The sequence below is a fragment of the Sorex fumeus genome, unplaced genomic scaffold, assembly GCF_029834395.1.
Source record: "Sorex fumeus unplaced genomic scaffold, SorFum_2.1 ptg000022l, whole genome shotgun sequence".
NCBI classification, from domain to species: Eukaryota; Metazoa; Chordata; class Mammalia; order Eulipotyphla; family Soricidae; genus Sorex; species Sorex fumeus.
In genome coordinates, this window is record NW_026606079.1 from 8,010,175 (window position 1) to 8,022,524 (window position 12,350).

At 50.2% G+C, this 12,350-nt stretch overlaps 1 gene segment (V, D, J or C); it reads right to left on the reverse strand.

Moving 5' to 3' along the window:
* Positions 1–8,133: 8,133 nt before the first annotated feature.
* Positions 8,134–12,350, reverse strand: part of LOC130023201 (immunoglobulin heavy variable 1-3-like) — a 133,916-nt gene continuing 129,699 nt past the window's right edge. The window contains 2 exon segments of the V gene segment in view: positions 8,134–8,450; positions 8,527–8,587. Coding sequence covers positions 8,134–8,450; positions 8,527–8,584 — 375 coding nt within the window.

Below are 12,350 nucleotides of genomic sequence, written 5' to 3' on the forward strand. Positions count from 1 at the left end.
GGGAGAGGAGGGAGGAAGGATACAAGGACGAAGGTGGGGGGAGAAAGGGTGGGAGAGAGAGGGAAAGAGAGAGTGGTAGAGACGTAGGAGGAAGGGTAGAGGGGTCAGCAGCCAGTACCTGGCGCAGGAGCCCTGGAAGGTTCTGGAACAGCTGCCCCTCTGACGGCTCTCAGGAGCTGTTTCCGGGTCAGGGGACAAAGGTCGGGCAGCCCCGCCCTGCCCTCCTGCCCCTTCTGACAGACCCTCTCTAGGCCCAGCAACCCCAGACAGCCCATGTCGGACGTGGCCGCTGGACGGGTCACCAGGAGCCAGTGTCCGTTCAGGCCTGTCCCGGGGCTCCCTGTGTCCAAGCGGGGCTGCCCGTGGCCTCCCCCCTCCTGGCCGAGCAGGATCAGGACCCGCGTCTGGATCAGGCTTATCCCGAGGTGCTCCCCAGAGCCCTGACGCTCCAGGTCCTTCTCCCTAACGGTTACCCCGAGCCTGCACCCATAGGACCCGACGGGAATGTCCTCGCGGGCATCTGGTGGTCCCTGTCCCGCCTTCCCCCAGGGGTCCCACGCAAGGGGTCCCCCTGGCTTGTCCCGAGACCCCAGACGCTCAGCACCGTGTGGGTTGCGCTGAGACGTGTCCAGTCAGGGGGACGCTGCCCAGCTATTGCTGTGCTGACCGGGTCCCTGTCATCCCGGGGTCTGTCCCATCCCCAAACCGGGTCTGGGTTGAGTCCACACACGCACAGAGACGTTGTCGGAGGGACAGGATGCCTCAGAGACCAACTCAGACACCCAGAGTCCCCCTCAGCCCACAGGGCACCTGCTGCGGCTGGGAGTGCTCCCCTGTGAGGGGACACGGGGCGTGGATGTCCCCTGATGGCCCTGGCCCCCTCAGGCCAGGAGAGGAGACCTTCACCAAGAGCAGTTCTCATGGTAGACAATCATATAGGCTCGTCCAAAGTGCGGGTTTGTGCAGGAGGTTTGTGGGGAGAGTCTCTGGGGGTAGGTTGAGGGTTATACTTTTGTAACCTGTTCTCAGAGAACACATTTGTATGTCTTAACTCAGTGCACCTTGGTTGACGCCGATATTCATGAGGAGCAAGAAGAGCTGAAGACCTGTCCATATCTGAGGGAGATCAGGTAGGTGCTGAGGGGTCCATTGCCCACCGAGTGAGGAGTGTCCAAGTCCATGACAGTGGTCATTTGTGAGCGTGACCCCTGCCCTATCCCTGAACTCTGAGCAGACAGAGCTCCTCACCTGAGGGACAGTCCCACCTGTCCACTCCCCTCAGGTGACTGACCCTGAGGAGCACAGAAACCACGAGTCCTAACCTAGGGTTTACATCAGAGTTTGGATACCTCGATGTCCTGTGTTTGAGAGTTAGAATTCCCCTAATAGGAATTATTTCCATAAATAAATTAATCACATCACCAAGCTCTGTAAGCTTGTAGAACCCCAAACAGTACTTGAAATTGTCTTTGAATTATTGTCATTATATTTTTTTGTTGTTGTTGCTTTTGTTTTGTTCTCCCAAAATCAGGTATTTATGAACAGTTCAGCCTGCCATGCACATAGTCCCTGGGATAATTTCATTTTATTAATTGAATCAGGGAAATGTAGAACCTGAGATAACACCCACTCACCCCGCTGTGCCTGTTGCTGGGCTGCAGCTTTTGTGGGGACCTGAGAGACCATGCTGCTCAGTCTCCTTCCATTATTCCAGTGACCAATTGCCTTGGAATATCTGGATCTGGAGGCTCCTTGAAGGGCTGCCACCAGATCACTGTCTCCACCTCATTCCTCTGTGTGCCCGCAGCTCACTTCTGCTCTGAGCACCTGGAAATCGTATCCCTCACTGCTCCTGGGGCTGAACCCAAGTGTAGTCCTGAGTTGGGACGACTCCTCCTGGGAACTTTCTGGGACCTGTAGAGCTGCACGCACTGACTCCATTGCGCCCTAACAGGGAATAGGCTCCCACTGTCCATCAACTGTCCGTCAGGGAGCTAAGCTAGTCCAAGCTCTGAAACGCAGTCACCATGACCAGGGAGAATAATCCAGATGTGATTGTGATGCACTGTCAGGACCGAGTCCAGATCGAGCCCAGACACCGTCTGTCTAAGGCTTGTGCAAGTCAGGCCTCCGCGGAAAGCTGTTTCTGCCCAGTCCTCACTCACGGTCCAGACAAGGGTTGTCCCAGGGGAAACTGCATCTAACACAGAATTTTCACACCCACAAGAAGGACATCAGGAATACATGAACAGTTAGTGGGTTGCAAATGGTTTAATATGAAAGTAAAAACCAAATAATTAATCCATGAAAGAATTTCATGTGTTTTTTTTTTTAATAATTTATTTATTTATTGAATCACTGTGGGAAAAGTTACAGAGCTTTCGGGTTTAGGTCTTAGTCATGTAGATACCGAACACATTTCCCTTTACCAATACTCATTTTTAACCCCGAACCCCAATAGACCCCCACCTCCCACCCCTCCCAATTCTTCTGAGGCAGATGAGTTCTAGTTAATACTCTATCTACTTTGACTAGATAGATTATTTCGATAGAAGATGCACAATTATTGTTTAGAGTTTACGACCCACCCCCCCCCAATCAGACATGCTGAAACAGCGTTGTGAAATGATTTGCTTTCTACAACTTGGTTTAAGAATAAAATGATGTCGCGCGGCCACAATAGCGACCGCGCGGTTTTGAATTTCTGCTATTTTACTTATTGACCCTGGAAGAATTTCTATTAAAAGTTAGCTAGTTAAGAGATTGGTTTCTGGGCCCTGGAGTCGTGGCCGTGCCGGAGAGCCGCTCGTGGGGGGCAGCTGGCGACCTCGGTGGGGCGTGGGGGACGGCCCACAAAGCCCCCCTTCCCATGAGGTCCCCGCCGCTCCCCCGAGCCCGGCTCAAACCCGCTTTCCACAAGGCTCCCGTGCGGCCGCCATCTTTCTTTCCAGAGAGGAGCGGGCGGGCTGGTCAACGCCCTTCCCCCTCCGCGCAGGCTTGGTGGCGCGGATCAACACAAGTCCATTTGCTTTTCTGCTCCAAGCGGCTGGTTCTCTGTGCTAAGTCCTTGTGCCTCCGGGGCCGTGGCCGTGCCGGAGAGCCGCTCGTGGGGGGCAGCTGGCGACCTCGGTGGGGCGTGGGGGACGGCCCACAAAGCCCCCCTTCCCATGAGGTCCCCGCCGCTCCCCCGAGCCCGGCTCAAACCCGCTTTCCACAAGGCTCCCGTGCGGCCGCCATCTTTCTTTCCAGAGAGGAGCGGGCGGGCTGGTCAACGCCCTTCCCCCTCCGCGCAGGCTTGGTGGCGCGGATCAACACAAGTCCATTTGCTTTTCTGCTCCAAGCGGCTGGTTCTCTGTGCTAAGTCCTTGTGCCTCCGGGGCCGTGGCCGTGCCGGAGAGCCGCTCGTGGGGGGCAGCTGGCGACCTCGGTGGGGCGTGGGGGACGGCCCACAAAGCCCCCCTTCCCATGAGGTCCCCGCCGCTCCCCCGAGCCCGGCTCAAACCCGCTTTCCACAAGGCTCCCATGCGGCCGCCATCTTTCTTTCCAGAGAGGAGCGGGCGGGCTGGTCAACGCCCTTCCCCCTCCGCGCAGGCTTGGTGGCGCGGATCAACACAAGTCCATTTGCTTTTCTGCTCCAAGCGGCTGGTTCTCTGTGCTAAGTCCTTGTGCCTCCGGGGCCGTGGCCGTGCCGGAGAGCCGCTCGTGGGGGGCAGCTGGCGACCTCGGTGGGGCGTGGGGGACGGCCCACAAAGCCCCCCTTCCCATGAGGTCCCCGCCGCTCCCCCGAGCCCGGCTCAAACCCGCTTTCCACAAGGCTCCCATGCGGCCGCCATCTTTCTTTCCAGAGAGGAGCGGGCGGGCTGGTCAACGCCCTTCCCCCTCCGGGCAGGCTTGGTGGCGCGGATCAACACAAGTCCATTTGCTTTTCTGCTCCAAGCGGCTGGTTCTCTGTGCTAAGTCCTTGTGCCTCCGGGGCCGTGGCCGTGCCGGAGAGCCGCTCGTGGGGGGGCAGCTGGCGACCTCGGTGGGGCGTGGGGGACGGCCCACAAAGCCCCCCTTCCCATGAGGTCCCCGCCGCTCCCCCGAGCCCGGCTCAAACCCGCTTTCCACAAGGCTCCCGTGCGGCCGCCATCTTTCTTTCCAGAGAGGAGCGGGCGGGCTGGTCAACGCCCTTCCCCCTCCGCGCAGGCTTGGTGGCGCGGATCAACACAAGTCCATTTGCTTTTCTGCTCCAAGCGGCTGGTTCTCTGTGCTAAGTCCTTGTGCCTCCGGGGCCGTGGCCGTGCCGGAGAGCCGCTCGTGGGGGGCAGCTGGCGACCTCGGTGGGGCGTGGGGGACGGCCCACAAAGCCCCCCTTCCCATGAGGTCCCCGCCGCTCCCCCGAGCCCGGCTCAAACCCGCTTTCCACAAGGCTCCCGTGCGGCCGCCATCTTTCTTTCCAGAGAGGAGCGGGCGGGCTGGTCAACGCCCTTCCCCCTCCGCGCAGGCTTGGTGGCACGGATCAACACAAGTCCATTTGCTTTTCTGCTCCAAGCGGCTGGTTCTCTGTGCTAAGTCCTTGTGCCTCCGTGGCCGTGGCCGTGCCGGAGAGCCGCTCGTGGGGGGGCAGCTGGCGACCTCGGTGGGGCGTGGGGGACGGCCCACAAAGCCCCCCTTCCCATGAGGTCCCCGCCGCTCCCCCGAGCCCGGCTCAAACCTGCTTTCCACAAGGCTCCCGTGCGGCCGCCATCTTTCTTTCCAGAGACGAATTTCATGTGTTTTTAATGTTTCTACTGGCATGGTAAAATTTTCCCAGTCATATCCCATATGATTTTGAACCTGTAAGAGTCCTGAATGTAGATATCTGGCGATACATTAACTAATTATACACAAAACTATCATAACTATCATAAGCTCTGACAAGGAAGTTTCTTTGATATATTATGCAGAGGAGAATTGAATTGGATCCATGACTTTATCATCAAAATTGTCATTGGAGTATTTAAGGTGGAATTGTCCATTGTTAGCAATGTGAAACCTGTATACCAGGAAAATAATAATTCTGCAGTATTTTACCAATTTTCCAGAGACTTCTCCCAGCCATTGTCCCTGGAGTAAGTATGAGAGAGATTTCCTTCACTGTAGTCAACGCTCAGTATTCCTCTTTGCCAATGGCAGGAGGTCCTGACTCTCTCCTGCCCTTACTGAGGTGGGTTTCCACTATGTGTCTTTATGAAAATTTCCACCCTGTTGTTCAATTGCTCCAAACCAGCTTTGTGTTATTGACAAAATGTCTCCTAGGGAAATGTGTTTAGTATTCAGGAATAAGTAAGAACTTTAGGATAACGAGGTCAGTGGTTGTTGCCTTGAGAACTTGGGAATTCCCAGGTGACAACTGAGATCGGCACCATGTACAGATAATAAGGGTAGACTGAGGCACTGCACCACAGTAAGCAGCAGCTTAATACCCAGTGACCCACATAGGAGTCTGTTCTTGGGCACAGACAAGAAAAGTGCATCAGGGACTGTTGGTATCTCAGCAACTAGCCTGAGACTTGGACCAAATCCCCTGCCCCTGAAAGCAAGAGAAGGCTCTGTTTACATGGGCCCAGGGGCTTGCTTCAGCACTTCACACACGTGGGTACTCTGGTTGAGGATGAGGGTCATAACAGTTACGATTTGCCTGAGCTGATACACCCGGCCCTGAGAGTGGGAGATGTAAGTCATTAACTAACATCTGTACTGAGCCTGATGAGGTAAATGTGATACACGTGGATTGCCCCCTGAAATATATGTATAAAAACCCCTGTGTGAGAGCTAATAAACAGATTGCTGATTGACCACCAGCTTTTCCCACTCCATGTAGTTCTCTGAAGCGGCTGGAGTTTGCTGTGTGTGGAGGGCCAGGGGAGAGGCTTCTCTCCTGCCCTCTCCTCTCCTATAAGAGTAAGTCCAGTCACCAGGGGATTGTACTCCTGTGTCCCGGGGTCAACTGGCCAGGACCCCGACAAGGGACCACTACAGAAACTTCATTTTGAACTTGACACACTGTGAATGTGCCTCTGCCCATCATAGATTTGTATTGGCACACATGTTCTTGAAACTCACCCTCAGTTAGGGCCTTTGCCTTCTCGATCTTCCTTGGCCTCTGTTAGAGCCGATTTGTGACCATATTTGGAACAAAATTCCAACGGATTATCTAAGCATTAGTGGGGTTTTGGGCGGACAATCTTCCCTTTGGGGAGGGAACCAAGTGTATCATTGTGTGGGCTCTGAGCTCACTCCCTGATTCATAAGTTCTTAATTCACCCCTGCTAGTGTAATTTGGGGGTATTTTAAAGGAAACATTGAGCTGTGACAGCAGCATAATAAGAAAAACCTCTACAACTTCTTCCTGCCCTCAAATGTCCAGGAAGACTGTGGGCAAACACACATGTGGCAGCCTGCCTCGTGGCCTCTATCATGTCTGAAAGGACACTCCATGGACACTAATGGGAGATGTGCTTATTTCTCCAAGTACCAATTCCCTAGTTTTTAACTTATGGCTTTTGTCAAACACTTTTCTCTAGGTTCTTAAAACTAGACATTGTTAAGGGCTGGAGTGATAGCACAGCGGGTAGGGCATTCGCCTTACACGCGGCCAACATGGCTGACCCGAGTTCGATTCCTCCGCCCCTCTCGGAGAGCCCTGCAAGCTACCGAGAGTATTCGATATGCCAGACACAGTAACAACAAAGTCTCCAATGGAGACGCTACTGGGCCCGCTTGAGCAAATCGACGATCAACGGGAGGGCCTTTACCTTTACCTTTACCTCCCTGGCTGTCCTTTCTGACAACAGATACCTAGTGGAAATGTTTGCCTATTCATTTTGCATCTCACTGTACTTCAAAATCTGTCTCAATAAATGGCATTTATTTCCTAGGAATTTTACAGCAGGTGAATTTAGTGGTGCCACCTCTCCTCAGCTGGAAGAGCTGAGTTCTGGCATTGCCAAGAGGGTGCCCTGAACCTTGCTCAGGAACCACTGCGGCTGTCGCTCCAGGAGCAGCCCCTCTGTACACATACTCTGGTGTCTCTGCACTCTCCAAGTGAAGTATCTCCTTATCATGGGCATGATGCCTCCAAGGTCAGGGGTCACAGGGACAAAGGGAGAGGCACATGGGGCTCGCGATACTACATCATAGTCACAGAGGAAAGTCACAGCGAGGTTGGGACAGGACACAGACACGCTCTCATTACCCAACACCATGTGATCCTAGACTTCTGACCTTGGCCACTATTATAGTGTCACCTTGTCCACTCCCCGTGTCTAGTGGTGGGATTCCAGCTCAGGGATACAGAGATGCAAATTTGAACACCGGGCAAGGCCCACAGCCTCTCAGAAGGGGTCTCCCAAACCCTGGATTCTATCTCAGAGAAAATGATTTCCTGCTGGTGCACAGCAGGTAAATATGTGCATATTTAGATGCTGGGGTGTTTTCTAGTTTTACACATTAGTCCCAGGAATGTCCACATCTTTAGGCACAAATCACAAAAAGGAGGTCAGGAAATGAAGGGTAGATAGGCACAGACACTGATGCATATGGGTCAGTCCTCCATGACAGCTGTTGTCTGTGTCCCTGTGTCCTGCTGAGTGCCTTGAGTGTGATGCTGAGAAGTGAAATGATGCGCCCAAAATGTTGAATAATCAAGGGTTTTCCTGGGGCTGGAGCATTGTGGTAAACCTGCAATGTCGCAGCGACACTGACATGTATTAGCTCCTGTGGGAACTGAAGCACAAGGAGCTCAGCCATGCAGGAAACAGAATGGATGACTGTTCTAGAGGAAACAGTCCACGGACCTGCAAAGTCCCCAGCACATTCTTACAAGTGGTTCTTCCACTAGTGTCTACAGGGCACCAGTGTACAATCCAAGAAGAATCTATCAGTGACTGCAAGTGTTCTAGAGAGAAGCCATTTTCCTCTTGGCTGTTGCTGACGAACAGAGATAGATCCTGAGCCTTTCCCTAAGATGAAGCCTGGTCCTGTGAGCCCCATTCGTGTCTCAACCCTGACTCTCTGAGGAGGAAGTCAGGAGGATCCGCGTCCCTGTCATCTCCTCACCAGGCACAGCTGTCTCCCCCTCAGTTTTCTGACACACTCACGATGTGGTTTTCACACTGTGTCTCTCACACAGAAATACATGGCCGTGTCCTCAGTGTTCAGCCTGCTCAGCTCCATGTAGGCTGTGTCTTTGGACTTGTCTGCAGTGAGTGTGATTCTGCCCTGGAACTTCTGTGCGTAGCTTGTAACACCATTGCTAGGATTTATCCCTCCCATCCACTCGAGCGCTTGTCCCGGGGCCTGCTGCACCCAATGTATATTGTAGCTGGTGAAGGTGTACCCGGAAGCCTTGCAGGAGATCTTCACTGATGTCCCAGGTTTTCCCACTTCAGCCCCTGACTGCACCAGCTGTACCTGGGAGTTCACACCTGTGGACAGCAGACAGGAGTGTGAACTCCTCTTGACTGGCCACGTTCCCTCAGTCCAGGGCATGGGAATACTTACCTTCAGCCACTGCCGCCAGGAAGAGAATTCTCCAGGTCCAGTCCATGGTGAGGACCATGGACTCGGGCTTCTGAAGGTGGGGGTGTGCCTGCTGTGTGATGTTTTCAGGACACAGAAACATCTGTTTTTAACTCAGTGTCCCTCGCATAATTTGCATATTCATGAGGAGGGAGAACTCATAGCTGAAGGCCTGGTCCAACCTGAGAAGGGGCTGGTGGAATCCAACGGGTTCATCCTCAAGGGGAGTGACGAGGTGCAAGTTTTGATCCTTGTTTGAGATGAGTCTTGCCCTGTCTCAGAACACTGTGCACACAGAGCTCTCTCTCAGGAGGGCCAAGCCCTGTCAGGACCTTACCTCAGAGCCCCCACATCTGTATGGCCTGGAGACATCTGGACATACTTGGACTTTGAGGTTATTTTGGCATCCTGTACCTCCCCCAAGGGATACTACAATGAGACTACAAAACCATCCTAATGCTCCACTGGTTTCCACTGGGGATATTAAGAAGTCCAGAAACACCACCTTCATACAGGTTTTACTGCCTTATCAATATGTTAAGTGTTCCTCCAAAGTGATCACGATCACGATCACGACCATCCTGTTATTCATCAATTGTCTTGAGCAGGCCCCAGTAACGTCTTATTTGTGCTAGCCCTGAGATTTTTTAAAAAGTGCCATATTCAAGGGTCTTTCAGGCTTAGGAGAATGAGACCCATCATTGATGGCATATTGAGTATGCCACGGGGAGTTTGCCAGACTCTGCCGTGTGGGCATGTTACATTGGGTAGCCTGCCGGTTTGTCCAAAGTAAGAATGAGATAAGATGTCACGCGGCCACAAATGCAGTAGGCAGGGGTCACACCCACCAAATGTGGGCCACGTGCTTCCGGGAGCTGGGTTTTATATCTCTGGATCTTGGCCGTTGATGGGATTACATGGCACCAGGGGGCCAGTTGGTAAGTGATAAGTTCGCACAAATTAACCTTCTGTGTCCTATAAGTATTTTTATTTTTGTTTTCTCAAGAAATCAACATTTATGTTTCTGGTTTTTAAATTTTTTTAATAATTATTATATGTTTGTTATTAAATCACTGTGGGTTAGACCCTTACAAAGCTGTTCATGATTAGATTTATCTTATATAGTATTCCTAATTTTGAAGAGAAACCCCTCTTACCTCTGCGCCCTTTCTAGCCTGGACTCAGTGCTCCTGGGACTTGGCGCCCCCTGCACCCGGTCTCCACACTGCAGGGAAAGCCTCTGGGCTCTCAGAGTTTAACCTCTTGGTGTCTCTACTACAGAATAGAAGCCTTGTTCACTAGTTATCTTCTTTTATGGGCCTTTTGTTTTGGTTTTGAGCCATATCTGGCACTACTGAGGGATTAATCCTGGCTCTGTGGTTAAAGATCGCTCTGGTAGATGCATCCTAGGAAAATATTGACAAATCAAATTAATTTATATATATAAAAATTAAAAGTTGATACTGAATGTTCTTTTGTGAGATTCTGTAAAGTAGATACAATAAATTATCCACTCAAAAGTAATATAAATGATCAAACTAAAAGAGAATTTAAGTAATATTTTAAACAAAAATTTTATATTAAATTTGCTAAGTTAATGACGACTTCAAAAACCAGGCATGAGTCAAACACAGCTGCCAACAAGTTTATTATATAGCAGTATTAGTGGAAAAATACAAGTAAACACGAAATAAATAAAATAAAATAAAGTGTTGTGTGAATATTCTTTCCATCGGGAGTGCAGAGATAGAACCTCGAGAAGAATTCTAAAAATGGCTGGAGGGCTGCTAGCTCACTCTGGCAGGGCAGCTGCGAAGAAGCGTCCCACGGTCTCTTTTATTTACTATCCTACGTACACACATATAATGCACTCAGTACAAGAAAGCATTAACGGGGAAAAGGGGTTACAGGAGGGACATCAGGACATCAAGACTACTTTGTTCTGTCACATCTGCAAGCCCAAGGGTCGCAGCCTCCAGAGAGGAATGCAAGGCCGAGCAGCCTGGCACCAGGAGCTACAGCCCCTTGCACCTGGAGTGATGGGGGATGTGAGAGAATGTCTGTATTCCAAAGCTGAGCTTGATTAGGGATCTGTGAGAAAGGGAGGATTGCTTCTATGTGACCCTAAGAGCTAAAGGGCCACAGCGGAAGAAACGTTAACCCTGCCCTGACCAGTTTGGACTCACAAGTCATGGCTCGCCCATTTTCATGGGGTCTGTGCTCCTCCCCGCTTGTGGGTGAGTCTCCAAGGGCTCATTCTAACAGTTCTAGTTAGGCACCAAGGTCTGCAGAGGCAGAACACACAGTTTGACAACATCTTAGCTAGTCTTGTTTAGTCCCATATTGAAAACCTCAATTTCCAATGTCTAAGAGCACTGTAATAGAAGTCTGGATAGTAGAACAATTCTGCAGATATAATTTAAAGGGTTTTTTTAAATAAAAATATAGTGTTTAATCACAATTTCTTTCTTAAAACACCACCTCACACTTATGCATATTTTATAGTCATTCTGTCCTGTTCTTCAAAACCAGTTTTACTCTAACAGGATTCTTTCCCTTTTTCCATCAATGATATCTGAATCCATCATTCTTCTTACTTAAAATGCACACTTATATTCTTTCCTTAGAGTCATATCCCACAGGTTTTAACTTCCTTGTTTTATCGAACTTAATATAGCTTGATCTACCAAGAATTTTGGAAAGAAGTTTGATAATAATTTTCTCAATTACTATACCTTAAGCTGTACTCTGCAATACTCTATCAAAAGCATTACATGTATTTTAAAAGATTTACAATGCCCATAATTAAAGATGTTATGATATAGAATCCCAAACTGTAGGAAAACATGGATAAAAAAGGATAAAAATACTCAAAGATTCATATATTTCATTTAACTACATATTCCCTCGGTCCTATCTTGGCATTAAAATCACCGACAATGATCTTGTAGAAGGTGTGGTCTTTTTTTAAATTTTTAAATGTTTTTTTTATTAGTGAAACACCATGAGGTACAGTTGTAGATTTACAATTTTTTGTGCTTGGGTTTGATTATACAATGATCAGATACCCATCCCTCCACCAGTGCCCATTTTCCACCACCATGGATAATATCCCCCCCAACCCTAACCCCCCATCCCCCCTGCCTCTGTGGCAGGGAAATCCCCTGTGTTCTCTCTCTCCTTTTGGGTGTTGTGGTCTGCAAAAGAGGCATAGAGTGGCAAACATGTTCAGTCCATAGTCCACTTTCGACATGTATCTCCCCTCCTGGGAGGGTCCTCCAAACACCCTTTATTTGGTGTTCCCTTCTCTGTCTGAGCTGCCCTTTCCTCTAGAATGCCCGACTGGCCACTAAGCTATGGAGTAATCCTCCTGGTGCTGATTTCAGCTATTCTTGGGTATTAATCTCATATTTTGTTACTTTATATCCCCCAGATGAATGCAATCTTTCTATGTCTATCCCTCTCTTTCCGACTCATTCCGCTTAGCATGATACTTTCCATGTTGTACCACTTGTATGTAAATTTCATGACTTCATCTTTTCTAAGAGCTACATAGTACTCCATTGTGTAGATGTACCAAAGTTTCTTTAACCAGTCATCTGTTCTTGGGCATTCAGGTTTCTTCCAGTTTCTGGCTATTGTAAAGAGTGCTGCAATGAACAAACAAGTGCAGATGTCACTTTGACTATACATTTTTGCCTCTCTGGGATATATTCCCAGGAGTGGTATTGCTGGGTCAAATGGGAGCTCAATTTCTAATTTTTTGAGAACCGTCCATACTGTTTTCCAGAAGGGCTGAACCAGTC